The 23,511-nt window shown below is 51.1% G+C and overlaps 8 protein-coding genes across 8 annotated transcripts; 3 read left to right on the top strand and 5 right to left on the bottom strand.

Annotated features, from left to right (window-relative positions):
• The first annotated feature begins 1,119 nt into the window (after positions 1–1,119).
• On the top strand, positions 1,120–2,861 carry PV10_05357 (uncharacterized protein). Its single transcript, XM_016370012.1, has 2 exons — positions 1,120–2,437; positions 2,501–2,861. The coding sequence occupies exons 1-2, from the start codon at positions 1,474–1,476 to the stop codon at positions 2,686–2,688; spliced, it is 1,152 nt and encodes a 383-aa protein (XP_016222305.1). The 5' UTR covers positions 1,120–1,473; the 3' UTR covers positions 2,689–2,861.
• Positions 2,862–3,025: 164 nt separating this feature from the next.
• Positions 3,026–5,549, top strand: PV10_05356 (fumarate hydratase, class II). Its single transcript, XM_016370011.1, has 3 exons — positions 3,026–3,772; positions 3,829–4,846; positions 4,904–5,549. The coding sequence occupies exons 1-3, from the start codon at positions 3,349–3,351 to the stop codon at positions 5,088–5,090; spliced, it is 1,629 nt and encodes a 542-aa protein (XP_016222304.1). The 5' UTR covers positions 3,026–3,348; the 3' UTR covers positions 5,091–5,549.
• PV10_05355 (uncharacterized protein) lies at positions 5,386–6,516 on the bottom strand. The gene has a single exon (XM_016370010.1). It carries the CDS (start codon positions 6,005–6,007, stop codon positions 5,576–5,578), a length of 432 nt encoding a protein of 143 aa, XP_016222303.1. The 5' UTR covers positions 6,008–6,516; the 3' UTR covers positions 5,386–5,575.
• Positions 6,517–6,935: 419 nt separating this feature from the next.
• Positions 6,936–8,467, top strand: PV10_05354 (uncharacterized protein). Its single transcript, XM_016370009.1, has 3 exons — positions 6,936–7,434; positions 7,573–7,699; positions 7,805–8,467. Exons 1-3 carry the CDS (start codon positions 7,350–7,352, stop codon positions 8,121–8,123), a joined length of 531 nt encoding a protein of 176 aa, XP_016222302.1. The 5' UTR covers positions 6,936–7,349; the 3' UTR covers positions 8,124–8,467.
• A 117-nt stretch (positions 8,468–8,584) lies between these two features.
• Positions 8,585–10,712, bottom strand: PV10_05353 (uncharacterized protein). The gene is made up of 3 exons (XM_016370008.1): positions 10,402–10,712; positions 10,052–10,346; positions 8,585–9,990 (listed from the first exon to the last, which is right to left on the bottom strand). Exons 1-3 carry the CDS (start codon positions 10,594–10,596, stop codon positions 8,690–8,692), a joined length of 1,791 nt encoding a protein of 596 aa, XP_016222301.1. The 5' UTR covers positions 10,597–10,712; the 3' UTR covers positions 8,585–8,689.
• A 3,462-nt stretch (positions 10,713–14,174) lies between these two features.
• PV10_05352 (uncharacterized protein) lies at positions 14,175–15,233 on the bottom strand (the record flags this gene model as incomplete). The annotated part of the gene is made up of 2 exons (XM_016370007.1): positions 14,175–14,585; positions 14,637–15,233. 2 exons carry the CDS (start codon positions 15,231–15,233, stop codon positions 14,175–14,177), a joined length of 1,008 nt encoding a protein of 335 aa, XP_016222300.1.
• Positions 15,234–15,506: 273 nt separating this feature from the next.
• PV10_05351 (uncharacterized protein) lies at positions 15,507–17,340 on the bottom strand (the record flags this gene model as incomplete). The annotated part of the gene is made up of 4 exons (XM_016370006.1): positions 15,507–15,926; positions 15,987–16,308; positions 16,358–17,246; positions 17,292–17,340. The coding sequence occupies 4 exons, from the start codon at positions 17,338–17,340 to the stop codon at positions 15,507–15,509; spliced, it is 1,680 nt and encodes a 559-aa protein (XP_016222299.1).
• A 475-nt stretch (positions 17,341–17,815) lies between these two features.
• On the bottom strand, positions 17,816–20,237 carry PV10_05350 (uncharacterized protein; the record flags this gene model as incomplete). The annotated part of the gene is made up of 9 exons (XM_016370005.1): positions 19,690–20,237; positions 19,542–19,635; positions 19,352–19,476; positions 19,035–19,293; positions 18,715–18,978; positions 18,496–18,662; positions 18,279–18,431; positions 18,079–18,160; positions 17,816–18,022 (listed from the first exon to the last, which is right to left on the bottom strand). Exons 1-9 carry the CDS (start codon positions 19,860–19,862, stop codon positions 17,816–17,818), a joined length of 1,524 nt encoding a protein of 507 aa, XP_016222298.1. The 5' UTR covers positions 19,863–20,237.
• Between the last annotated feature and the right edge of the window lie 3,274 nt (positions 20,238–23,511).

Genomic DNA, 23,511 nt, shown 5'->3' with positions numbered 1-23,511 from the left:
TTGGCCTGAAAATGTGGCTTTTTCATTCTTCTCATGCCAGAACCTTTCCCCCGAAACCGTCACGGCTCCCCAACATGGTTTGCTTGCGAGAGGCCACCCACCATCTTCTCCTGTACATCTATCCCATGCATTTGCATCATCGAGCAGACTATGGCGCCCCGGTGAAATGGCATCAATTGTCATGTGGTTTGCGAAGATCCTTGGAGCTCACAGATCCTGGCACGATGGGCCTTTGCACCCTTGCAGCTTCACTTTACAGTCTTCGGCTTGGCATGGATGTTGATCGAACGCATACCCTACTTCAAATCCTTACCCCTACCTGCTGTAGTTTGCTTGACGAGATGTAGAGTTCTCTGTACGGCCCCGGCATTCGATGCCATTGATGGTCGCAGATGATCGAAAGACTCAAATCCAATAAAGGTTCAATCGGTTGGAAAATTATGTTGGTTTTTCCCCGCTGCGAGTTTTTGTTACCAATACTTTCGAGTCGGAGCACGGAATGTGCTATGTTGGCAGAGGCCACCGCTCTGTAGGCATCCCCTGAGTCCTTGCAGATTCCGTATCCTCCCAGATTCCAGTCAGTTCAACTACAAGTCAGTACCACTACGTTCTCTGTTGAGTGATCAAACACCTCCTCTTGGTCAAATTGCTTCGACCGACTATGCAACTGTCCATCGAATGAAACACACGTTTGATGACTCAGCCCACGTGCAGAGCAGATTATACAGCTTCGCATGATTTCCGTTGGCTGGCCGATTCTCGACCGAGTTAAGGCCCCGAATATGAACTGATGAAGCCACGAGGAGCGGGTGGCAGCCACAATTGCAAGAACTCGGCCGAGAATTGGTGGTGAGCACGTGATTTAACATATCGCAATGAACTCATTCCACCAATCACATCACAAGCTGGTCACGATGGGCCCCCTGATTTCACCTGCGCGTGTTCAAACATGGACTCTGGGAGTTCTGCACGTTTGTTGCAATTGTCAGCATGTATTACGACTAGGCATCATGTAAATGGCTCTAGCGGAACCGCAAAGCTGATTAGGCAGGTCGTCAGCATACAAATAGATGGCGAGTTGCTGATCCTGTTGGTCACTGTCCGATCGGTTTCTGGTCTCTTTAAAGTACAAAAGTAAGCTTCTTACTCAGACCAATTGTGTTTTACTCCGAACGCAGAAATAGTTTTGCTTACGAGGTTAGGCGTGCTTGGAGCAGAACTCCGTCCGGCCAACTGTGTCACACCTTGGTTGCGACGCGTTTTCTCCAGAAACTGACCGCGTCTCCACAACAACCGAACCACCAACCGGGCCTGAGTCTGGACCAGTACTGCACGGTTCAGCTGCACACCTCACCTGATTCTATACCCTTCTCCTGAAGGCCTGATCACTCCTCCGTTTACTTGCATCTTGCATCTCTATCCTCCATACTTCCCTCCCCGAGACATCTCGTCCTCCGACGCTCACCATACAGAATGGCGGTTCATCAGATTGTTATCATCGGTGCCTCCTTTGCAGGCTTGAACGCCGCCCACGGTCTACTCAAGAAAGTCCTCCCTCCTCTGTCGACCGGTGGAAAAACTTTCAAGGTCGTCCAGATTGCTCCCCATGAGGAATTCTATTGGAAGATCGGTGCCCCTCGAGTCCTCGTCGACCCCGAGTCTCTCCCCCTCGAAAAGGCCTTGCTCCCGATTGCTCCTGGCTTTGCCCGTTACAGCCCCGAACAATACGAGTTTATCAAAGCCGAGGTGACCTCTATCGATCCTTCGGCCAAGACAGTCACCACCGATACCTCTGCCACCGTACATTGGGACTCCCTCATTATCGCCTCAGGTACGGTCTTCAGCAGCCCAATATGGAGCATCGCCAGCGGCTCCGACGCTCTGAAAAAGGCCATCAAAGATATCCACGAGCGCCTCCCCTCTGCCGAGTCCGTCCTCGTAGCGGGTGGTGGAGCTGGCGGCGTCGAGACTGCCGGCGAACTTGGCTATGTCTATGGAAACAAGAAGCAGATCACCCTCTTGTCAGGCACAACACACCTGTTGTCCTCGCTCCATAACCAGAAGATTGGTCAAGATGCAGCCAGCAGACTCAAGCAGCTCGGTGTCGAGGTCATCAATGACAATGTCCGCGTCGTCGAACATACTCAGGCGGGTGGCAAGCATGTCCTGAAGCTGAGCAATGGCGAGACCAAGACTGTCGATATCTACTTCGAGGCCGTTGGAGATAAGCCAAACTCCAAATTTGTTCCCAATGAGTGGCTCGACGAAAAGCAGCGAATCAAGACCGATGCGCATACGCTACGTCTGGACGTCCCCGATGTGACTGGGGTCTATGTATTTGGCTCAGTTGGCAGCTATTCCAGTGGATCGATGTTGGATATCATGTTCGCATCCGGTGCTCTGCTTGAAAGCATCAAGAACGACATCTCCGGCCAAGGTAAATCCTCATCATCTCAGCCCACCTGTTGATGTAGATCTCACTGACTGACATCATCTACAGCTCCAGGTCCACGAACCAAAAACATCTACAAGAAGGTCACGAGCGACATGATGTTTGTCCCAATAGGACCTCAACAAGGAGTGGGCGCAGCTTTTGGATGGAAGCTTCCCAGCTTCCTCATCAAGATGGCCAAGTCCAAGGACTTTATGATTGGAAACGCAGCCAAGACAGTCGAAGGCACTGCTTAATTCCAACACTCCATGCCACCTTGGGAAACTCGCCATTGATGCGATTTCGGAGCTTTTGTGAAACATAGAGATACCCCATACGGGCGCACGTGTGATAAAGAGCGCTTTCGACACGGGCAGGAGTCGTGTAATTGTTTTAATAAAGTCTTAATACACCAATGCTTCATCTGACACGGGTTCCAATGTCCTTGATCCCATCCTCTTGCCTCTTGCCTCTTGCATTGCATCTCAAAATTTGTCTTGTGGAGGAAGGCGCTGCCGAAGACTGGCCGACGGAAGGTGCACCCCAAGGAAAAATGGAGCGAGGAAGGTGCACCACAACCATCGACCATCGGCGGGAATTTCCGATCTCCGGAATCACATCTCCCTCACCAACTCATCACACTGTTGTGGCCATCCACCTAGAAGTGCTGGACTACTCCGTATGAGCAATTGTGGGATTCGGGGCCCTGGCCGAGCTTCCTCCCCAAAACTTTTTTGAACGGGTTTCCATGAACCTCCGGCTACTGCACCCAGCAATACATCGAGATTGACTAACCAAGCATTAAACACTATTCACTCTTGTGCCTCTCATCCCAGTCGTAACTCTCAAAACGCACAACAGCAGCCTCCCTGCGATCTTCTACTTCTCCCATCACCGTTTCTTTCCTCAACTTCAAAATGCTGGGTCGGGTGGCACCTGCGCTCAGGTGTACAGGTGCAAACCAACATCTAACGTCGTCAGTCAAGCTGCTTTCGTCACATGCAACGGTGCGGAGTAGCTACAACTACGCTTCTTCCCTACGCCTTTTCTCTTCCCTTCCTCACGCTCGACCAAGACCAACCTCCTTTACTCATTCGTCCTCGATTCTTCCTTGTCGTTACTTCAGCTCCACCTCCAACATGGCTAAATCTACAAGAACCGAGACCGATGCCTTTGGGCCCCTCCAAGTCGAGTCCGATAAATATTGGGGAGCTCAGACACAGAGGTCCCTGGGCAACTTCAACATCAATCAACCTCAAGACCGCATGCCCGATGGCGTCGTCAGAGCTTTCGGTATCCTCAAAGGTGCCGCTGCAAAGGTCAATATGAGATATGGGCTCGGTACGGCCAACAACAACCCTCCATCTTCCTATACCCCACCACTAATAAACAATCAGACCCCAAGATCGGTGAGGCCATTCAACAAGCTGCCGCCGAAGTCGCATCCCTCAAATTGATCGATCACTTCCCTTTGGTCGTCTGGCAGACCGGTTCTGGGACGCAGTCCAACATGAATGCCAACGAAGTCATTTCCAACCGCGCCATTGAAATCCTTGGAGGAGAAATGGGAAGCAAGAAGCCAGTCCACCCCAACGATCACGTCAACATGTCTGCGAGCTCCAACGACTCCTTTCCCACCGTCATGCACATTGCCGCCGTCCTCGATATCGAGCAGAAGCTCATCCCTTCCCTGACCAGGCTGCGAGATGCCCTTGACAAGAAGAGAGAAGCCTTTGACAAGATCATCAAGATTGGCAGAACCCATTTACAAGATGCCACTCCCTTGACCCTCGGCCAGGAGTTCAGCGGATATGTCGCCCAGCTCGACCGGAATCTGGAAAGGATCCAATTCGTCCTACCACATCTGAGACAATTGGCTCAGGGCGGTACCGCCGTCGGCACTGGGCTCAACACCTTCAAGGGTTTCGCAGAGGGAATTGCGGAAGAGGTCTCCAAGTTGACTGGCACACAATTCGTCACTGCCCCTAACAAGTTTGAGGTGCTCGCGGCCCATGACAGCATCATCGAGGCATCAGGCACTCTTAATACTCTCGCCTGTAGTTTGTTCAAGATCGCCCAGGATATCAGATACCTAGGATCTGGCCCTCGCTGTGGTCTCGGTGAACTAATTCTCCCAGAGAATGAGCCTGGCAGCAGTATCATGCCTGGAAAGGTCAATCCAACTCAATGTGAAGCCCTGACCATGGTCGCCGCTCAGGTTATTGGAAACCACACTGCTGCCACTGTCGGTGGTCTCAACGGTCAATTCGAACTCAACGTCTTTAAACCCCTGATCATCCGCAACCTTCTCCACAGCATCCGTATCCTCTCCGATAGCATGGACGGATTCGTCGAGCATTTGGTCGACGGCTTGCAGGCGGATGAGAAGAGGATCGGCCAGTTGTTGCATGAAAGGTACTTACTCTACATACTCAAGACCCATTTCTCACGGTTGTGCTAACACATCTACAGTCTCATGCTTGTGACTTGCTTGAACCCAGTTATTGGTTACGACATGGCCTCAAAGGTGGCCAAGAACGCACATAAAAAGGGCCTGACGCTCAAACAGTCAGCCATGGAGCTCAAGGCCCTGTCGGAGGCTGACTTTGACAAGTATGTCAGACCTGAGCTGATGCTCGAGCCGAAGGAGAAGAAATAGATTACGAGAGCAGCCGTTCGCTCCCTTTTTTTAGACTCGAACGTGACGATCAGGTCAAGGCTCTTGCCTAGTATTCTCACAGCACTCTTACATGTACATTTACTTGAAAAACTGATGTGTAACAATCTCGACACGAATCTCGAATCCTGTAGCCCTTTGATCGACCATCTAGTCGCTGAACACGTCGCTAGCGCTGTGACGTTGCAGATTTGAATAGACAGATTCCAATATCTTCTATTGATAGGCTAAGACATGTCACACATCAACCCGTCACGGTGAAGAAAGGGCTAAATGACAAGTGGTGAAACCAAACCATTTATTAATACATCAGACACGGACTATGGGTATATAAAGACGGCATGACAATCATAAAAGGGGTGGCCCTCGTCCTTCACCCTCCATCGCCACCAGAGTTCTCTGGATTAAGTAGTACTTGTCCGTCAAGAGCACATCCAAAACTACCGGGCTCCAACTTGTTGTTGCGTTCAATGCCGGGGCCGCCATGACATTCTCTTCCGCCACCGACGAGTCGCGTTTTCCTTGGTAGGGGCATGTTCTGCTGGGTCGGAGCTCTCTCCTTCATGCTCAATCTCGACACGACCTTCTGGAGACTCCGACCGCCGAGGCGCCGCCTCTGTTGCCACCGGCTCAGACGCTGCAATGTTGTTGGCAGCCTCGGCGACCTCGTTGTTTGGCCCAGCCACCGAGCTCTCACGGCTTGTCTTGTCCTCAGTCATCAGACTATGCCTCCGGTCTGCAGCCGGCTCCCCGTGGTTATCCTTTGTCATGTGTCTGCGGTAGAAGCCCACGTGCTTGATCAGCCATGGTTCCACCCATGGTTCAGAAGCGTGTGAGTCCCGTCGGCCAGCGCCGCTGGGTTGGTCAATTGCCAAAGGACCACTGTAAAGACCAGCCATTGCTTTAGGCTTCGCCGGTGTTTGGTATGGATGGCGAGTTGATGGATAGGGATTAACCTTCGGTCGGGATCAAAGTTCGAATTCGACTTGATGTGTATGAAAAGAGCTGACTTTGGATCGAGTCCTCTGTGATGAGGAGGATCGGTATTTGGTCGAGTAAAATACAGTTGTAGGCTCGAATTTTGTTCAGAGGGTTCTTGCTTCTGGCTTTATATCTGTGCGTCCCAGTCGGATAACCTGATCAGGCTGCCACCACTACTCAGAAACAGCCCGAGCATTATCCAATATACATCAGAAGTCCAATGACGTCGCCGAGGTCCGGGTCAACGGTGAGATTAGAATTGAGGGGCGAGATCATAGCAAGGCAGAAATGAGCGCATTACAAAACATGTTCAATTGCCTCAATCACCTGTGACTCATGCCCTTCCAAAGCCTGGGTGGCCCGAAGGCTCATTGTCTCCACCACGAATCAGGCTCATGCAATCCAAACCGTCAATCCATGGGGCTGGACCTGCGAGCCTGTGAGCATCTGGTGATAGGCAAGCCTGTGGTCGCCAAATTACAAGTACTTGACGTGCAATAATCACCACGACACACAATACGATGAAGATCAACAGGATGACGAGGCTGTGAAGATTGTTGACTCTACACGAATAGACAGGAAGGACGTCAGCCTAGCGGATGTAAGCGGATGTACGCGGAAGCCCCTTCGTCCGCAACGAACCAGAGTGGTCACTTCAGGCCAGATGACCGCTCCCCAGTCCCCAACTGGAGACGCTGAGGGGAAAGTATCTGCCAAAATAACGCAACAATCCAGAGCTCGCCATGTCGTCAAGTTGGATCACACTCGAACAGGGTCCGATGAATGCAGGGTCGCTTTGACGATACTCGACGAATAAGACGAGATATGGCGTTTTCTGGTCTGATCCATGTATTGACTCAGTGAGCAGCTCGTGATCATTTTAGAATCGGACAGTGTTCCTAAAAGGATCGAGATGTTTGATGTGCTTATCATTTCATGAAGAGCTGGCACAGGAGCCTCCGTTCTTTCCTCCAAGGAGGGAGAAAACATCATATATGACGTCATACCGGGTGACATTCTACTCCTGGATCAAACCGCTGGCTTGATTGCCGTTTTCGGATTGGACGTCCGTTCGGAAAAACTTCGATATTGGACCATGGCAGACCAGACTTCTAAGATCTGACAGCAGGATACTTATCCCCGACTAATCAAAGACTGTGGAGATTCACATTGGAGCATTGGAAAGAGGGTCGTCAAGCGAGAAATTTCAATCCCGACCCATTCCTACGCTCGTATCCTTGGTTGACGGCAGAGCACCACATGCCCGAGAAGGATCATGTCGTCGAAGGAGACCAGGTTCTGACCAGGAGCCCGGACCTTGTCCTCGTGATGAACACGCCAAAGGGTAGGTAATTGGTGATGCCGCTTTCCAAGAAGTTGCGAACGAGATGTATTTTCTTCTCGATTCTTTGGACTAGGATGAGGACTCAGGCCCCGCCAAAGCACGTGATATGCTAACCAGTCCTCGCTTTCACTTGAATAGGTCGTGGCGTATTCGCAACGAGAGACATTCCCAGCAGAACCGTCATCGAGGTCAGTCCTGTGTTGGTATTTACCGAGGATGAGGTCGAGAATCATACCCAACATACAGTCCTCCAACATTACACCTAGTAAGTCATGTGGAGGTTTATTTGGCCGTGGTCCTTTGCTGCGGACTGCCAACCTTTGTTCGAAACACATTTTCGTCAAGTCTTGGGCTAAGGAATCGACTGTAGCTATTGGCCATCTCCATCGGGACGCAGCATGACCCAAGCATTGGCCCTAGGTCTAGGCAGTATGTTCAACCACTCGACTCGGCAACAGAATGTGGGATGGCAGCGAAACACCGAGACCGACGTCATTGTTTACACGGCACTACGTGATATCAAGCAGGGGGAAGAGTTGTGTATATCGTATGGCAGCGCCAGACTCTGGTTTCCCGATGCCGACGGTGATGCTGGCGGCGACGGCGCTGATGACGATTGGAATAATGACACCGGGGGCGAGACCTTAGCAGAGTTGGAGCTGAGTGGATTGGGGAGGTTGGACCTGTGAATGTCAAGTTTTGCGCACCTATTCTGAGTCACAGGGATGGTAGGAACGAACTCTGATTCAGTGTAGCGCCCAGCAATGGCAATGCTTGTACCTAAACGATCTATCCGACCGACAAACATCTCATCCTCAGAGTCGTCGACGCATTGGGTCTTGAGCTTCAGCATCAAGGCTCCAGGCAAGATGAGACGACGGTCAGACCATATGGTGGCACGGTTAGCATTGACTCACGATGGAGACAACAAATGTGTGGCTCGAATCTATAGCCACGCCCTTTGTAGAACGCATCATCTTGTCGACCTGTACAGAATAATTTTGACGAAACGTATCAACACCAAACAGACGGGACGACTTCGCAACATATTTTTACATGTATCATTCTACATTAAAAAGTATGGACTATGAAGATTGTCTTTGGCCCGAGCGTACCTCCAAGACGTCAGCCTGATTAGATACAACCGAGCCTCAGGTGCTGACTACCATGCGGCACAACAATGCCTGAGGATAGTACCGCACAGGGTAAGTCGCGTTCGAAACCCGACTTGGTTCAGGTAGTCGTGGCCACCTCCTCACTGCATGACAACCGCAACATGGTCGTCCATATACTTGTCAATATTTCCAAGGAAGATACTGGCAATGATGGAGATGGATCCAAAGGCGATACTGGTCAAATAGACATACTTGTAGCTCGCAGCATAGGCAGTCTGGCCAGCAACCACGACCATCTCATAGGCGGTATCGTTCCCAGCAATGCCGGGGATCGTCTTGAGGAGTGGCAGAAGACTGGCGGAAGTATATTCGATGGCGTGGGTAATATAGGTGACGTTGGTGATGTTCAGCTCTGTCATCATGACGCCGCCAATGTATTTAGTCGCATTTGGGATAAATTTGTTGATGAAGACGTTGAAATAGACGGTGTATCCGATGCAGCCGCCAATGACACGGATCGACAAGGTAAGGGCGGCGACAGTCGCAATGATGTCGTCGGGGCAGATGATGGTGGTAATGATCGAGGCTGGGACGACAATACCCCCAATTCCGAGCCCTGCCAGAACCAAGAGCCCCCAAAGTTGGTTGAGGTTGTCGCGAGTAGCAATTGCAAGAGCGCCACATCCGGCCGTCATGAGGATGGAGGAGACAATGAGGAGCTCGCGATTGTGTCCACGGAAGACAGACAGCAACCACAAGACGATACAGGCTCCGGCCAAAATACTGAAACCAATGGGAATTCCTCGGATCCCAACTCCAACAGGGTCATGTCCATAGACGTTGAAAGCCTGTGTTGGCCAGAACATGATGACAGAGAAGAAATTGGCACCGGAGATGGCGGTAATGAGTAAAGTGAGGGTGAAAGTTCTGGCCTCTTGCTTCATGCGTGCCGGGAACATGGGAAATTTCGCAAATTTTGTTTCCCAAATGGGGAAGGCAACAAAAAGGAGAACTGCACCAACGACGAGCGGAGCGATGACATGGGCAGAGTGCCAGGGATATTGATAGCCACCCCATTGCAAGCCAGCTAGGAAAACGATCATGCCACTGATGGACAATCCTCCGCCGACAAAGTCGATCTCGGCGATGATTTGTCTCCGTGTGAGGCCGCGAGAGTTTGGTCGGGGAGGAGGGAAGTAGAAGCAGAGGGTTCCGACAAAGCCTACTGCAGCCCACAGGCCGCAGAGGAGGGTGCACCATCTCCAGCCGGCATGTGAAGCAATCAATTGTGCCCACAGAACGGAAGGGCAGAAAGGGATGATGGTAAAGACCAAGATTGCAACGTATTTGCCGCGTTGACGAGTAGGTGCCAGCTCCGCAGTGACGGCCAGGGAGGTCAGTTCACAGATACCAGCGCCGACGCCGGAAAAGGTCATTCCAACTGGCGGACGATTGCGTCAGTAAGGGGATGATCGAAGTGGTGAACAGGCGTCGAAACTCACCAATGAAGACGTTCATGTTTTTGGCTGTGCCGCAGATGATCATAGCAATGACAAGCAATGCCGAACCACCAAGGGCGACATAACGTCTACCGACCAAATCGGAGATACTGCCGACAAACGGGCAAACGGCAGCCAGAGCGAGAAGGTAGGCCAGGACGAACCAGATCCAACGATCAACACCGCCCAAATCAGCATAGATGTAAGGCGGAACACCGCCGAGGATATAGACGGGGATCTGAGAACCAGTCCACAGAAAAGCTTGTGCGACGAGGGCAAGAGCTCGCTTGCCGGTCATCTGTCAAGATGGGTTAGAGCTTTGAGTCAACATGACGATGGGGAGGTTGCTATACGGGAGGCTCATGCTCATGGTCTTCATCATCACCAGTCGTACGAAGACCATCCTTCTCGTAATAGTTTGGGTTGCCCGGAACCCTTTCGTTGGTGTGAATCTGTTCAACATGTGCGGAACCTTCCTTATTAACATCGCCAGCGGAAGGTACACTCTCACTCGAGGATGTCAGTTCGGGCTGTTGGGTGGACGCCATGATGAGGGTGATCGGAGTCTCTTGGATTGGATCAAGTCAAGTGGTGATCGCTTGACTATCAATCAATGCTAGTGGGAGAAACAATAAGGAGAGAGGAGGAAGATTCCTGGAGGGTGGAGGGTGGAGAGAGCAAAGGAGGTGAAAGCAGAAAAGGAGGATGGTGGGGGATTGATGTACTTTGTTGCGAAGGGCATGGATTCGAGCAGCTCATACATGTCTTGAACACAATCTGATATGGCGAAGGAAACGAGCACAGACAGTCGACCCTAGTGGAGGGATCCAGAAATCGCGAAGGCAAGCGAGGCGTCATTGAACTCACGACAAGGTTCAACCCCAACCAGGGAATGCCTGGTCATGGCATTGGTTAGTGGAAAGGTTATTTTTTGAGAAGAATCGTGGGGTACAGAACAGGTGGTGGAGCGAGGATGCTGGCTGTGGCCGATGCGGGATCGATCCGATTGAGGCTCGAAACTGGGAGTGGGAGAGGGAGAGGAAGATTGGTAGAGCAGGGCCATGATGCTGGTGGAGCGCGTGTGTCCGACAGATTTCAGCAGGTGGGGGGCAGGGATTGAGTCTGGCCCTGGCAGCAACTAGTCGAGATGTGGGGACTGAATTTTGCACAGTAGCGTTACCATCAAAAGGAGGTTGGTGTTTGGACGGCTGAGGTATGAGGAGGCAAAGAGACTGGACCACGAAGGAGATGGAAGAGTTGGGTCGAGATTCCTGGAAGGGCTGCGTTGGGTTGGCCCAGGCCGTGGGCGGACAGCTTCCGCGAGTGATAGAAGCGTCGACTTGATGAGATGGTTTTAGGCTTTGAAGACAAGCATACCGTGCGGGGAGGAGGGGAGGATCTATCGGAGCGAGACCGGATGGATCCAAGCCCACCTCGATAGATCATCTGGTCGAAACAACAGCAATCGTGGCAGAGATTGTGAGGAGGTTTTTCCTTTTCCTTTTCTTTTTTTCCCTTTCAGCAGTTGAAAAGCTGAAGGGGAAGGAGCGAAGACCGCGAATGCTGGGAAAGAGCATTGACAATGGGGAGTCGTTTGGGAAGTTGCCACTGGTTCTGGCTCTTTCCAAGCAATGTCCAAGCATCAATGCTAAGATTACTTGGCAATGGTGGACCTGCCGTGTTTCGTTCCAGGTACAAAGGTGTTATGTGTGATGCGTCCCTAACTCGCGAGAATTGGAACCTGAGTCGACGTACCTAGGCTTAACCATAGTTGGGAACATTGAACAAAGTGAGGGGTAGAGTGGGTACCTACCGGGGAGGTACCAGCTTGTTGGGAGTTGTTGTTGCGTCGCTGTAGTATGTAGAGTCGTGGCACGCGTGATAACTACCTAAGTTACAGTAGAAAGCAGCCACTCTATCATCGACACCACTAATACTCAGGCTGTTTCCAGTTTCTAATGTCCCTTAGGTAGAGGAATCCCTTGTTCAAGTTGGGAGATGAGCACATGAGTTGCACACTTTGGTTCATGGCTGGTAATGGATAGGACGCTCAGGTATGGGGTTGGTGGGTGTCGATCGCCCCTCTCTCCTTGTACTGCTCCGTACTCCGTAAGTAAGTACCGAAGTTGAAACCTGGGGTAGTGGAGATATCTCGGGCCGATGAGCAAGACCCAGGGGGGGGGGGAGGCCCCGGCATGTCGCATCTACATGCCACCATCCCTAGGTACCTTAGGCACCTGAGGTAAGGAGCTCATGGATACTTTACGTCCCCTCTACAGAAGCCGGAAATGCCCCCAAAGTGTCAATAACAAAGTGTGCCAGGCCCCCCGGACCTCTAGAGACCCTAAACGAGGTACAAATCCCTTGCCCATCAACTGTCACCTCCTCCAGGCAGAACGCCTGGAAGCTTTGATTCAGGCTTCATCGCCCGGACCCAGTGGCTCAAGCGGGAACATCTGGCCACCTGTACTGCTTAGTAGGCTTCTGAATTAGGTACCTGCTTGGTTAAAAGGGGCTTTTTCCGTACGAAGAAGCGCTAGACTTTGGTGGCAATCCGTCCCAGGAATCAAACCCTTGTAAAGCAGTCGCAGCCACCACGGCCCCGTTGCCGCCCCAGTCCTCTTCCTCGTAAACTTATCTATGGTGCGAATCGAGTCAGTCGCTAGAACAGCTTAGCCTCCATTTACCTCACAACATAGTCGCCCACACATGGGACTTGCAACGCAGCCAAGCTATGAACACGAGAGACTTGTAAAGTGATTAAAGTGATGGCCTAGCTGAAGCGGAATCTGCCCGTAATTCACTCCAACCGCTGTCTACCGTCCACCGATACCCAATCCCTCACTTCCTCTAAGACGTTGAACAAGATACATACTCCGTACACAGGAGCAAGTAAGCTCTAACATTAGACCCACCTCTAAGAGAAGCCAACAGTCCAGACTGCCGCGCCAGTCAGCGCTACTCAGCGCTACTCAGCGGCCGAGGAGCCCCGCGGTCCAGCGTTCTTGTGGAGAAAGGCAGAGGTCGTGCGTGGCCTGGCCAACTTCCACCTCATTCACCGTCTTATTTGGTAGTCAATGCATGCCCATGTGATCAGCAATCATCGACTTAAGCTTCCCATAAACCGTCTTGTTTCTCCAAATTGCTAAACCTTGTTGCAAGGGCCCTCAGACCGTCACGAACGTTTCTCTATGTGGGCTCTTAGGTACCTGGCCACATGGGCACTTCGGAGCTGTCTCAACTTCGAGATACCTTGAGTGGTCTCGAAAAGTGCCATCGTACCCTTATGGCACTATCTTGCCTCTAGGTACTGAGTTGCATTGGTCCTTTCCCACCCTTCCCATCAGACTTTGACCACTGTTTTGCCGACGTTTGCAGCAAAGTTTACCGTCTGCGAGAAACGATCATCGTCTCTGGCAAATATCACCTTTTGCAATTGCCACCTTCTCCGGCCCCACCGGCGCCCATCTTATGCCCTGATAAAGTCAACAGCACTCTGTCCTCGTGCCGCCAGGCCCAGGCAAGTGTCGACACGTCAGGTTGACTCGGCCCCCTGTATTTCTGCATTGTAAACATTCATTTGTGCGTCCTGCTGGCACACTTGCGATGAAGAGATGTCCTTTGTTCCAACCTCTCCCGTCTCTTCACCGTTACCCATGCCAAAGACTGAACCTTTCTATCAAGCATTGGCCGAGCAAACTAAGCTTCCCTAGCCAATGCCAATGCCAATGACCAGACTAGACCTGGCAGAGGTGCAACTTTGGTCACTATTATTGCCACCAGGGTTCTGGTGTCGATCTCGCTACCTTTTGTTGTCCATTCAAAGCTTTTCTACGCTATGCATCAGTCTCATTCTCGATCCTGCAACACCAGACGTAGACCATAGTGCTTTGGGTTCTACTCACTTGCAATGACCAATACCTTCACCTTTACACCCCTTGCCCAAACTTTTGCTGGACGCCTCCCGCAAGTACTCCGTCCGCCACTCTCGCATCAGAAAAGCAAAAGGAATGTGCTTGGGGGCGGGGAAGCACTCAAAGGGGCAAAAGCACGAGTCTCTGAACCTCGGTCCATGATACTGACGCGTCCCTGTGCATGAATGTTGTGCCGGCTTTGGTAACTCTCGTCACGGGTTCTCGTCAGCCACAGCCCCTGGCGTGGACTCATTATCTTTCTGTTTGCGCACCATGCGGACCCGGACAGTAGCCGCAGCATGCGTGACATCTTGTGCCGATGGTGTTGGAATACGGATCACAAAGCGTTCAATGTGGGAAGAGTTGTCATACTCAGTCTCGAGGATTGGTGCAACTTCCATTCGCATTAGCATGGGAAACAAATGCAGTTGTTTGCGACCGAAGATGTCGCTTTCGACTCCCGCCGGTGGCACAAGAATCGCATAGATGTTGCCCGGTCGCGTTGGCGCTTTGAAGTCAACACTGATGAAATGTGAATCCTGCTCGCCGAGATCTTGGTAGAAAGTGCGGATGTGTCGGTCAACACTCTCCTGGAGCAGTGTGGTAATGATTCCTCCATGAACCTATGGCAGAGTAAGCCTTGAAGCGTCCCGAGGCTTGCTCACACCGCTTACCACGTCAGGCCATCCTTCAATTCCAAATCCGAGGAAAGCGACCATCATGGTATACTTTTGAGACGCGTGCTTGAACGTCTTGATGGTGATTCCTTGCGTCCCCGTGAGCTTTTCCTTGACCAGGTGGACACCGGTTGCCCCTCGCAGGCGCCCAGTGTAGAAGGTCTCCTCGATCCATTGGTCTTCTTTCAACCCTTCCACCAGTGAGGATGTATCTAGTGTTTCCAAAATTTCCTCGTACAGATCCGCCTCCTCTTCTGAACCCGGCTCAAAAGGTGGTTGCAGATACTCCCAAGTGATCAATGCCGTACCTGCGACCACGCCCGAAATCCCAAAGAACGTCGCCCAGAACAGGGATCGCCCGGCTCGTGAGAAGAGGGATCGACCAGGATTGATAGGAGGAGCCTCTGGCGTAGGGTGGCTGGGGGGTGCAACATGTGTATACGGCGTCGTATCCGGCAGGGGATTCTGGCCAGGAGTTTGAAAGTATTCTTTGTGAGGTCCTTGGAAATTGTGCTGCGCTCGGGGCAAGACGACTAGACGGAGGTCGAGACCGCGTCGCACATTGCGCCGCAGCAGGGGACGAAAAGCCTGCATCTAGCAGCTTTGACGTCTGTTGCGACGACTCACCACGAGAGAAGTCGATGGGATGGGCTAGAGGCTAGCCGTTTCGAATCTTCAAGGACTCATCTAGTAGTACTGCATCTCTCAAACTCGCCGTAACGCAGAAAACATGAAGTGCAAAATCTCCTCCGGCGGATCACTCTTGGTCGCATTATAAACCAACAAAATGACGATAGCACGTGCGCTTCTGCTCACGTGCTACAGAGGCCGCCGTCCTTCATGCTTCATCCATCCACTCTGCTCACATCAACTACTATCCCCCACGCGAGCCTGATCATATTCAAGGAAAAGTGTTTCGGGTGAACATCTGCCCTGCACCAGATTAGGTGGTAGGCCCAGGTTTGAGAATAGGACTCCGGCTTTGTTGACTTGACGTCGGATCCAGTCGCGATGGATTGGATCGCGAACCTTGAGCAACGCCACAATCAGCGGCCACGCATAGCGATAAATCTGCTGAGCATTCTCATTCATTGCTTTGTATGCAATGTTGAGTAGTTCGGTCAACGTTTCATCGAGCCACAGCGTCTGAGAATCCTGGCTGCCAATGCAAGTGAAGAAGACTCTGAGGGCGTAGTAATCCAAACACGCGTGATAGACTGTCCATATGACTCGTCGGCCGCCAGATGCTTGGATCATTTTGCCGAGGATCAAAAGGTCGCTGTATTGCTGCCAGTGAACGTCCAAGGTCACTAAAATGCGCCAATTTGGTAGAGCTGTCCGACTCACCTCGCCAGTCTCCTCAATCCTACTCCATAATCTCATTTTGCTCTCCTCGACTGCATTACCTCGAGCAGCGGCGATGCCGAGTTTCCACACGCTCAACTTGAGTTTTTGACACACAGTCAGGAAGGACAGACCTCGATAGTTCTCGACATCGTCCATCAATTCTTCAATGGGATAATCCGGGCCCCATATCTTAGGAAGGCACCGCCGAGCTTGCTCAAATACCTGATCGTATGCTACCGGCGACATTGGAGGGGCATTGAGGAGATCTAGGGAGAGCTCGCCACCATTCATGTTCCCCAGAGCGAGGGTAATGTCGTGGTATCTACACAGTTTCGTCAGTCAGACACACAAGCTTCACCGAAGGCACTTACGCGATGAACAACAGTAACTGTTGCGAGGTTGGGGGCAGCTTATCCTCTTCATTGGCAACATTGCCATTGATGTAGCCGCTGATGAAAGAGCGGATTCCATTCAGATGAACATGCGATGCCACGACGAGATCTGCGTCGTACAGCCCGATATGAATGACGAGAAACCATATCGAGAAGAGAGCGTCGATATCCTGTGAGCTCCGCTCCGGGCCAGACAAGCGATCTAAAACGGAAGACAGGTCTTTGAGGGCTAAAGTAAGGTACTTTGCTGCCGATTCTCTTAGACGACGGGTCTTGGACAGGCTTTCCAGGGTTGGGACTGAGTCTTGAAACTTGAGAAGCTCAAGAAATCTCATTTCCATTGAAGCGACTGCAATGAAAGCCCTCATCACGCCGGCTTCGTAACAAGCAATGTTGGAGTGGACATACGAAAGCATGCTCCACCGCCAGGGTTTGCCGAATCGAAGCACCATCAGAGAATTGGGAACGTACTGAAAGGACTCAATATCCTCGGCTGAAAGCTCCAACGAGTTGGGAAGCACCACGTGGCTCGGAGACAGGGCACTTTGAAGGAGATCATGGTCAATCGCCCGATATGGAGTTTGACCGGCTACGGAGATGTATTCGTCATTCTCGGATCCCTGGTCAGGCAAAGGATCCAAATAGTTCACGGGTCGTGCTGGGTCAGACTCCCCTCGCGCGAGAGAAGACAAAGGAGCAAGCTTGAATGGCTTCGACGAACCAACAAGATTGCTCTTCTGGTTGGTAGGTGGCTTCCGACGGGGCACAGGCTTATCCCATTCACAAGGGAATCTGGCCTCCGCACATCGGGAACAAGTTGGTCGTTGCTCGTCACATTTCAGTTTTCGGACCCTACAAGTCGAACAACCTAGAGTACATTAGTCTGGGCGAGAAGAAGGAGGTGCTGGCTGACCAAGCTTGGATCGAGGTCCGTGACGGCCGGATGGGGCCTTAGAAGCCATGGTCACATCTCGGGAGATGCCAACGGGGCAACAAGTCAAAGGTAGTGATTTGAGACTCAGGTGACGCAGGTCTCGCCTCCTTGTTGTTCTGTTGAAGAGTCCGAGGCCTCAGTGACGATGAAGACGATAAGTTTTGCGGAGAGGAGACGCGCCTCAGAAGCTAATCACGTGTCAAGGAAGCGGAGATGATATGGATGTCTCAGCTCCGCAGCGTTGACAGATCTCACTACACTGCCATCGTATCCGACAGCGCAGATAAGATGCATTGACCCCATCGGCGCGTGATAGAGCGTGTGGGCAGACACTAACACCTCCTCATTGTCGCCACCCTTGGTCGAAACCAGTCGTGCATTCTACTGTCCTCGTACTAAGTACCATAACCAGCTACATATTTCCACCGAAGATCGAATGTCCATCGAAGTCGATTGTTCGCGATGACTGGCCTGCGACACAGGCTGTCAGCCCCTCCTTGGACCTAGAGGACGTAACGGAAGCCCAGATTCTCCTTGTCTGTCTGATTTGTCAGTGAAAGCTGCTCCGCAGCCTCGACCCCTTGGTCATGGCGGCCTCCCTCCGTTTGTAGTCTATCCCTCCGTCGGTTCTCACACGTGTATAAAACTCGAAGTGTTCCCATCAGTAATGCTGCCATGGCGAAACAGATGGTGGTGGCCAAGAAACCGCTCTGTGGACCCGACTGTCAGCTTATCTGTTGTGGGGATGCACAAATGGAATACGCACTGGATATAAAGGAGCCTCCGACGGAATAAAAAGGAATGGGCCCGCGAGATTTCCCGCACAGTATGCCACAAAAACCATGGCTCTAATCAAATTTGGTGAATTAGCAAAAGGAACAAATAGCCGTAGAATGCGGGAGTCTCGAATCAATCCAAAAGGGGAGGGATTGCTCGATGGGATAGGCTTATCCAGAAAGAACTTACGAGGAAACTGCTTTCTTTGTGAATCCTGCAACATTTGAGCTGATCATGGACAGGGTAATAGGAATTCCCGCGACATAGCCAATGAAGATGAACAGTCCAAGGAGATTACTTCCTAGATTTGGCCCGTAGCGCACGAGAACACTGCCAACCAAACTGTCTCATATTGAATGTTAGAGGACAGATCGATGAGAGAACGCTAGAAAGGGATGGGCCTCACCTGACCAAGGTAAGTGTTGCGGCGATGATGCATCTCGAATTCGGGAGCTTTCCGCATAGATAGGTTGATAGTAGCGCAAATACACCGTGAATTGCACCAAGAGGGATCTGTAAAAGATAGACCTGCAACCTATCGTAACCGAAGCCTGCAAAGACTAGGCTACTGAACTAGAACAATCTATCAGCCACCCTCCCCAGAAGGTTGTCTCAGACTGCTTACCGTGGTAAAGGCGCCATTTGGAATAGAGTTGGCCAGCATGAAGAGGACCAAAAGCCAGACTTTGAGATCAGTCATGGCCTCGATTGCCTGCCTCCAAACGAACGTATTCTCCTTCAACCCGGTCTGATTGCTTCGAATGCGATCGACCGCTTGGACTCGCTCCGACTCGGTCAAAAATCGAGCAGTACTCGGCGTGTCAGGAAGATACCAGAGCAGGACGCCAGCCCATGCCATCGTAACAATCCCGAAGATGATAAAAAGCCACTGGTGTTTCTTGATCAGCAGGAGCTCCACATTCATCAATACAGGGGCGAACCCACCCTCCAGGGACCAATGCTATGTTTGATATGGGCGATTCCATAAGCGAGCAAGCTCCCAAACATGACCGCCAGAGAATTTCCAAAGAACCAAATCCCATGTCGCAAGGGCTGCTCTCTTCTTTTGTACCACATCCCTGTCATCAAAGAGAATCCAGGAGATATGGAGGCTTCTGTGACGCCGAGGAAGAATCGGACGATGACCAAGCCAGTGAAGCTGGAGGTTGCAGCATGACAGGCGAGGCAGACAGCCCAAGCAACACTGGACGCAACGTCAGCATATTGTCAAGACTCAGGAGCAGGACTAATCAAATGCTCACCAGGTAGCACCGAGATACTTTCCAAGAGGAAGCCGTACCATAAGGAAGGATGCGGGGTAGGAGAAGGCGAGATAACCAAAGTAAAAGACGCTGGATGACCATGAGTACTGTGTGCCTCGGAGATCCTGTCACTGACGGTAAGCTGAGGACGTTCTAGGTGGGGATAGATCATATTGTGGGCAGGACTGACGAGGTCTTGAATAATACCCATAACCGAAGAAAAGTTCAATGACTGCTTGTCGAGGAATTGCAGAAGATATGACACTGTCAGAAGAGGCATAATCCTATGTATAAGTCAGCGACCTTCCTTATTTTGCAGCAATTGGCCTTTCGCTCACCAGAGATCAATCTTCCTGAGGAGCTTCCGTTCTTGCACGATGTGCATGTGTGTGTCTCCTTCAACGTCCGCTGGCAAGTCATGATCTTTGAGGTTGACGACATCACCAACTTCAAAATTGGTCGCCTTGCTTTGAGTAGGTGTCAGAGTTTGCATCTTTTCAGGCATTCTCATGTTGGCTTGATCACAGTGTATGCGTTTAGTCCACGAGGTCAGAGGAAGGTAAAGATCACTCAAAGCTCTTTGATCGCTGATGAAAGGTCGGGAATTGGACAGGTCTTATAATGAAAGACAGCTCGGACTTCAACATGCCCAGAGTAATGCCGGCTACTATTCTAATGCCGATATCATGATTATTTTGAGTGTCCGCCTTCTGGACAATACCATATCCAAGTTGACATGTCGCAGAAGTCCGAAATCAAGTACTAGCAACCACCACATTCTGCTTCTGGGGTAAAGGTTGAGCTGATCACAATGGCTTTCATGATAGGCAGATACCCCATGATTTTATTGCCGACATGGCTCTGGATCGAGTCTGCTTCGAGGCTTCTTTGGTTGCCGCCGTCAACACGGTCCGAGGGTTGGACGTTCATTGGCTCTGCCGGCAAACCAGGATGCGACGTCCCCAATTATAAGGTGCAGCTTGTAAGGGTTGATGGGCATATTGGAAGTCATGCTCCGATCATCGTCGGTAGAGCTTGCATTAGTAGACAGCCCTTATCATTTCTATCGATCGTCAACAACGTGTTCTGTGATAGCAAAGGTTGCGAGAGAGATTTTCGCGTGATAGACCCAAACCCAAGCAAGCAAACATGAGGAAATGGTGGACACGATGACATGTCACGTGAACATGCGCCAAGCTCTTGGCATATCAGCCTTTGGATGGGGAAGAGACAGAGGAAAGGAGACGTGTTTCTTCTATCAGATACGTAATTAACATTCATGTCAGAGACAAGACGATGTTATTCGAAATGGATTGCCCTCAAGCCTGAGCTGTGAAGAGCCGTGTCCGACACCATTGTACTATCGCCCTGCAAATTCGGTCTTGAACTCGTTCCATGCTTGATCGGATGTCGCCTCGTTGGTGAGGATCTCATATGCCGTCATTGCCATACCTTTCGCGCAATCCATCGCCAACTTGAATGCAGTCTCAGACGCTGCAGCTGCAGCAAAGTCTGGACTGTGAGGGCTTGCTCCAGGGATCTCCGATCCAACACTGAAAACCCCGTGAAAACTGGGCAGTTCGTAACAGACGTTTCCTGGAGCACAAGCTGAGTCAAATACTTGTTCTCCATGGACTACATTCAAACTCACCCATGTCGGTTGAAGCACCCATAGTTATATCACGCCCATCTTCAAGGTATGTCCTTCCAATTCTCGACATGCATCTCGTGAAGATCCTGGCCAGTGTCATGTTCGGTATGAGGTCTTTGTAGTCCGATTCCCTGCTCAATTAGAGAACTGTCTGGGGCCAATGAGCCATGAATGCTTACTTGTCCCACACACACTCAACGGTACAACCACTGGCGGTGGCACCTGCCTGGAAGCATGCATCAACCTTCTTCGCTATGTCGCTTGCTCCCTGAGCAGACGCGTCACGAACGAAGTATTCCAGCCCAGCGACATCTGGTATCAAGTTTGGCTCGGCTCCGCCATTCCGTACAACACCGTGTACACGTGCGGTAGGTGACATCTGCTGTCTCAGTAGAGATATGTTGACATAAGAAGAGACAACAGCATCCAGAGCATTGGCCCCATCCCAGGGGTTCAACCCGGCATGGGCATTTCTTCCACGAAATGTGACATTGACCTTTTTCCTTGCCAGGGATCTTGTTGCTGCAATACCGTCAAACGCTTTTGGGGAACTGGATCCCGTTACAGCAGCCGGTCCAGGGTGGGACATTAGACAGGCATCCACATCCCGATATGCGCCAGCAGTAATCAGCTTGATCTTGCCACCACCAGATTCTTCGGCCGGTGTGCCTAATAACCTTACACGGCCGATGGCACTAGAACGACGCATGGCCTCAGCTGTTGCAATGAATGAAGCAATAGAGCTTGTCGCAATCAGGTTATGGCCACATGCGTGTCCGATGCCCGGAAGTGCATCATATTCTGCGTTGAACACAACCACTCTTCCTTCACACCCATACTCTACCTGAAAGGAGGTCTCTAAACCATGAGCATGGCGGGTGACAGAATATCCCAAGGATTCCATCAATTTGCAAATGTTGTCGTGGGCCTGGAACTCCTGATATCTCAATTCAGGGTTGTCATGAATCTAAGTATATTTGAGCCTGTTGCAACCACTATAGTCGCACAACTGACCTTCTTGTTGATCTCCATCAACCTACTTTCATGTCTTTGAATCGAGGCTGTGACTTGATCTGCCAAATCCTTCGCACAAAGTGTCTCTTGAAGTCTGCCGGGCGACATGGTGGTGGTCACTGATGATATCTTAGGCGGTCAAATGTAGAACCAAAACTAGATCGAAGCAAATCTCCGCAAGGATATCAAGTGCATATCAGCGACCCCTTTGGCGTTTTAAGGTCTCTGAGCAGCGCTGAAGTCCTCTTCCGAGGGCTTGCTCTGAATGCCGACAGACATAATGAGGACGCGTGCCTTTTCATCGATTGTGAGATGTCGATCACTGCGTTCAGTCTCATGCCATAACGAGGTTGCGGCCGAAGAACAGCATTTGATTGGCTACCTCGGCAAATTGACTTTCTACGAAGAAGCTGGTGAAGCTTCCATGCCTGCTAGGTTCCGAAGCGCACTCACTCCCTTCATCCTGATAGCCTTTAGACATGTTTGCCAAATTCCGTTCCAGACGAGGTTGTCGTCTATTGAGCATGAGATTGGTAGGCGGGGAGATGGCATAAGGACTGTCCATTGCGTTTTATCAAAAACAATAGGGATTGGGCTGTGAGTGATGAACATGGGAATGAGTTCGGAGCGAGTTCCTAAAGCTTTGTTTACAGGAGCAGTCCTTGTGTGGCCTGAAAAATAAAAACTCCTTGCCATTCTCGAGTCATTCCCTCGATGCATATTTCGTACTCGAATATTATTTGACCAAGAAAGGTTGACTTGGGTATGTAATAGGAGAAACAAATGAATATTCAAGGACCGCGACTCTCACCCATGGCTAAAGGGACAGCGTTGGGATTCTCATTTGGGCGGATGATGTATTCAATAGCTTTAAGTAGTGGTGGTAAAAGGAACTGGGATGAGGTGAGGTTCAAGTTGAGTTCACGTCAGGCGCATTTCCATGCAATTCCTGGCAGGTGCAGGTGCTCAGGTGCGTGTCCGGGCAAGGATGCTCTTGCCTTGCGAAGCAGACTACTTACTTACTGCGTCACTTGCTCCTTCCTGTCCAAATGAAATTGGTTGATGTTGATGCCTTCCCAACATCCTCCGCCTCCGCCTCCGCCTCCAGTTTTCTCGTCATTTTTTCACGGCGCTCACATTCTGCATTATTCGTTTTCGTCTTATTCTCGACCGGGCGCAGTGAGCCTGGAACGAAATCCAATTTTCGGCATCATTCGCATGGCGCAGGGGGACGCCTTCAGGCTCAAGGATTCTTCTGGGGACCCTTTGGGGGGGCCAAAAGCTTAAATCCAGATCACGAGATGGCTGATTAGCTAGCCTTTCCCCCCCGAATCCCGCCTCTGGCCCCTAGCTTCACCCAAGATCTGACCTATGATGATTATCCCAAAGACCAATATAGGGACCAGATTAAGCCTTCGGACCCGTTGGCGCACTTTCGTGGGTCAGATCTACTCCGTATGAGTAAGTTCTAACCATTTACAGAGTACATGGTTCC

Source organism: Exophiala mesophila, assembly GCF_000836275.1.
Source record: "Exophiala mesophila strain CBS 40295 unplaced genomic scaffold supercont1.4, whole genome shotgun sequence".
Taxonomy (NCBI): Eukaryota; Fungi; Ascomycota; class Eurotiomycetes; order Chaetothyriales; family Herpotrichiellaceae; genus Exophiala; species Exophiala mesophila.
This window is presented reverse-complemented; position numbering and strand designations above follow the sequence as displayed.

Bases quoted from the DNA above. Each gene is read 5' to 3' on its own strand.
- PV10_05357 (XM_016370012.1), top strand. From the start codon at position 1,474: ATGGCGGTTCATCAGATTGTTATCATCGGTGCCTCCTTTGCAGGCTTG. The intron at 2,438-2,500 runs GTAAATCCTCAT...CATCATCTACAG, and splicing joins GAACGACATCTCCGGCCAAG to CTCCAGGTCCACGAACCAAA.
- PV10_05356 (XM_016370011.1), top strand. From the start codon at position 3,349: ATGCTGGGTCGGGTGGCACCTGCGCTCAGGTGTACAGGTGCAAACCAA. The intron at 3,773-3,828 runs GTACGGCCAACA...ATAAACAATCAG, and splicing joins CAATATGAGATATGGGCTCG to ACCCCAAGATCGGTGAGGCC. The intron at 4,847-4,903 runs GTACTTACTCTA...ACACATCTACAG, and splicing joins GGCCAGTTGTTGCATGAAAG to TCTCATGCTTGTGACTTGCT.
- PV10_05355 (XM_016370010.1), bottom strand. From the start codon at position 6,007: ATGGCTGGTCTTTACAGTGGTCCTTTGGCAATTGACCAACCCAGCGGC.
- PV10_05354 (XM_016370009.1), top strand. From the start codon at position 7,350: ATGCCCGAGAAGGATCATGTCGTCGAAGGAGACCAGGTTCTGACCAGG. The intron at 7,435-7,572 runs GTAGGTAATTGG...TCACTTGAATAG, and splicing joins CGTGATGAACACGCCAAAGG to GTCGTGGCGTATTCGCAACG. The intron at 7,700-7,804 runs GTAAGTCATGTG...AATCGACTGTAG, and splicing joins GTCCTCCAACATTACACCTA to CTATTGGCCATCTCCATCGG.
- PV10_05353 (XM_016370008.1), bottom strand. From the start codon at position 10,596: ATGGCGTCCACCCAACAGCCCGAACTGACATCCTCGAGTGAGAGTGTA. The intron at 10,347-10,401 runs GTATAGCAACCT...CCATCTTGACAG, and splicing joins ACCATGAGCATGAGCCTCCC to ATGACCGGCAAGCGAGCTCT. The intron at 9,991-10,051 runs GTGAGTTTCGAC...ATCGTCCGCCAG, and splicing joins AAACATGAACGTCTTCATTG to TTGGAATGACCTTTTCCGGC.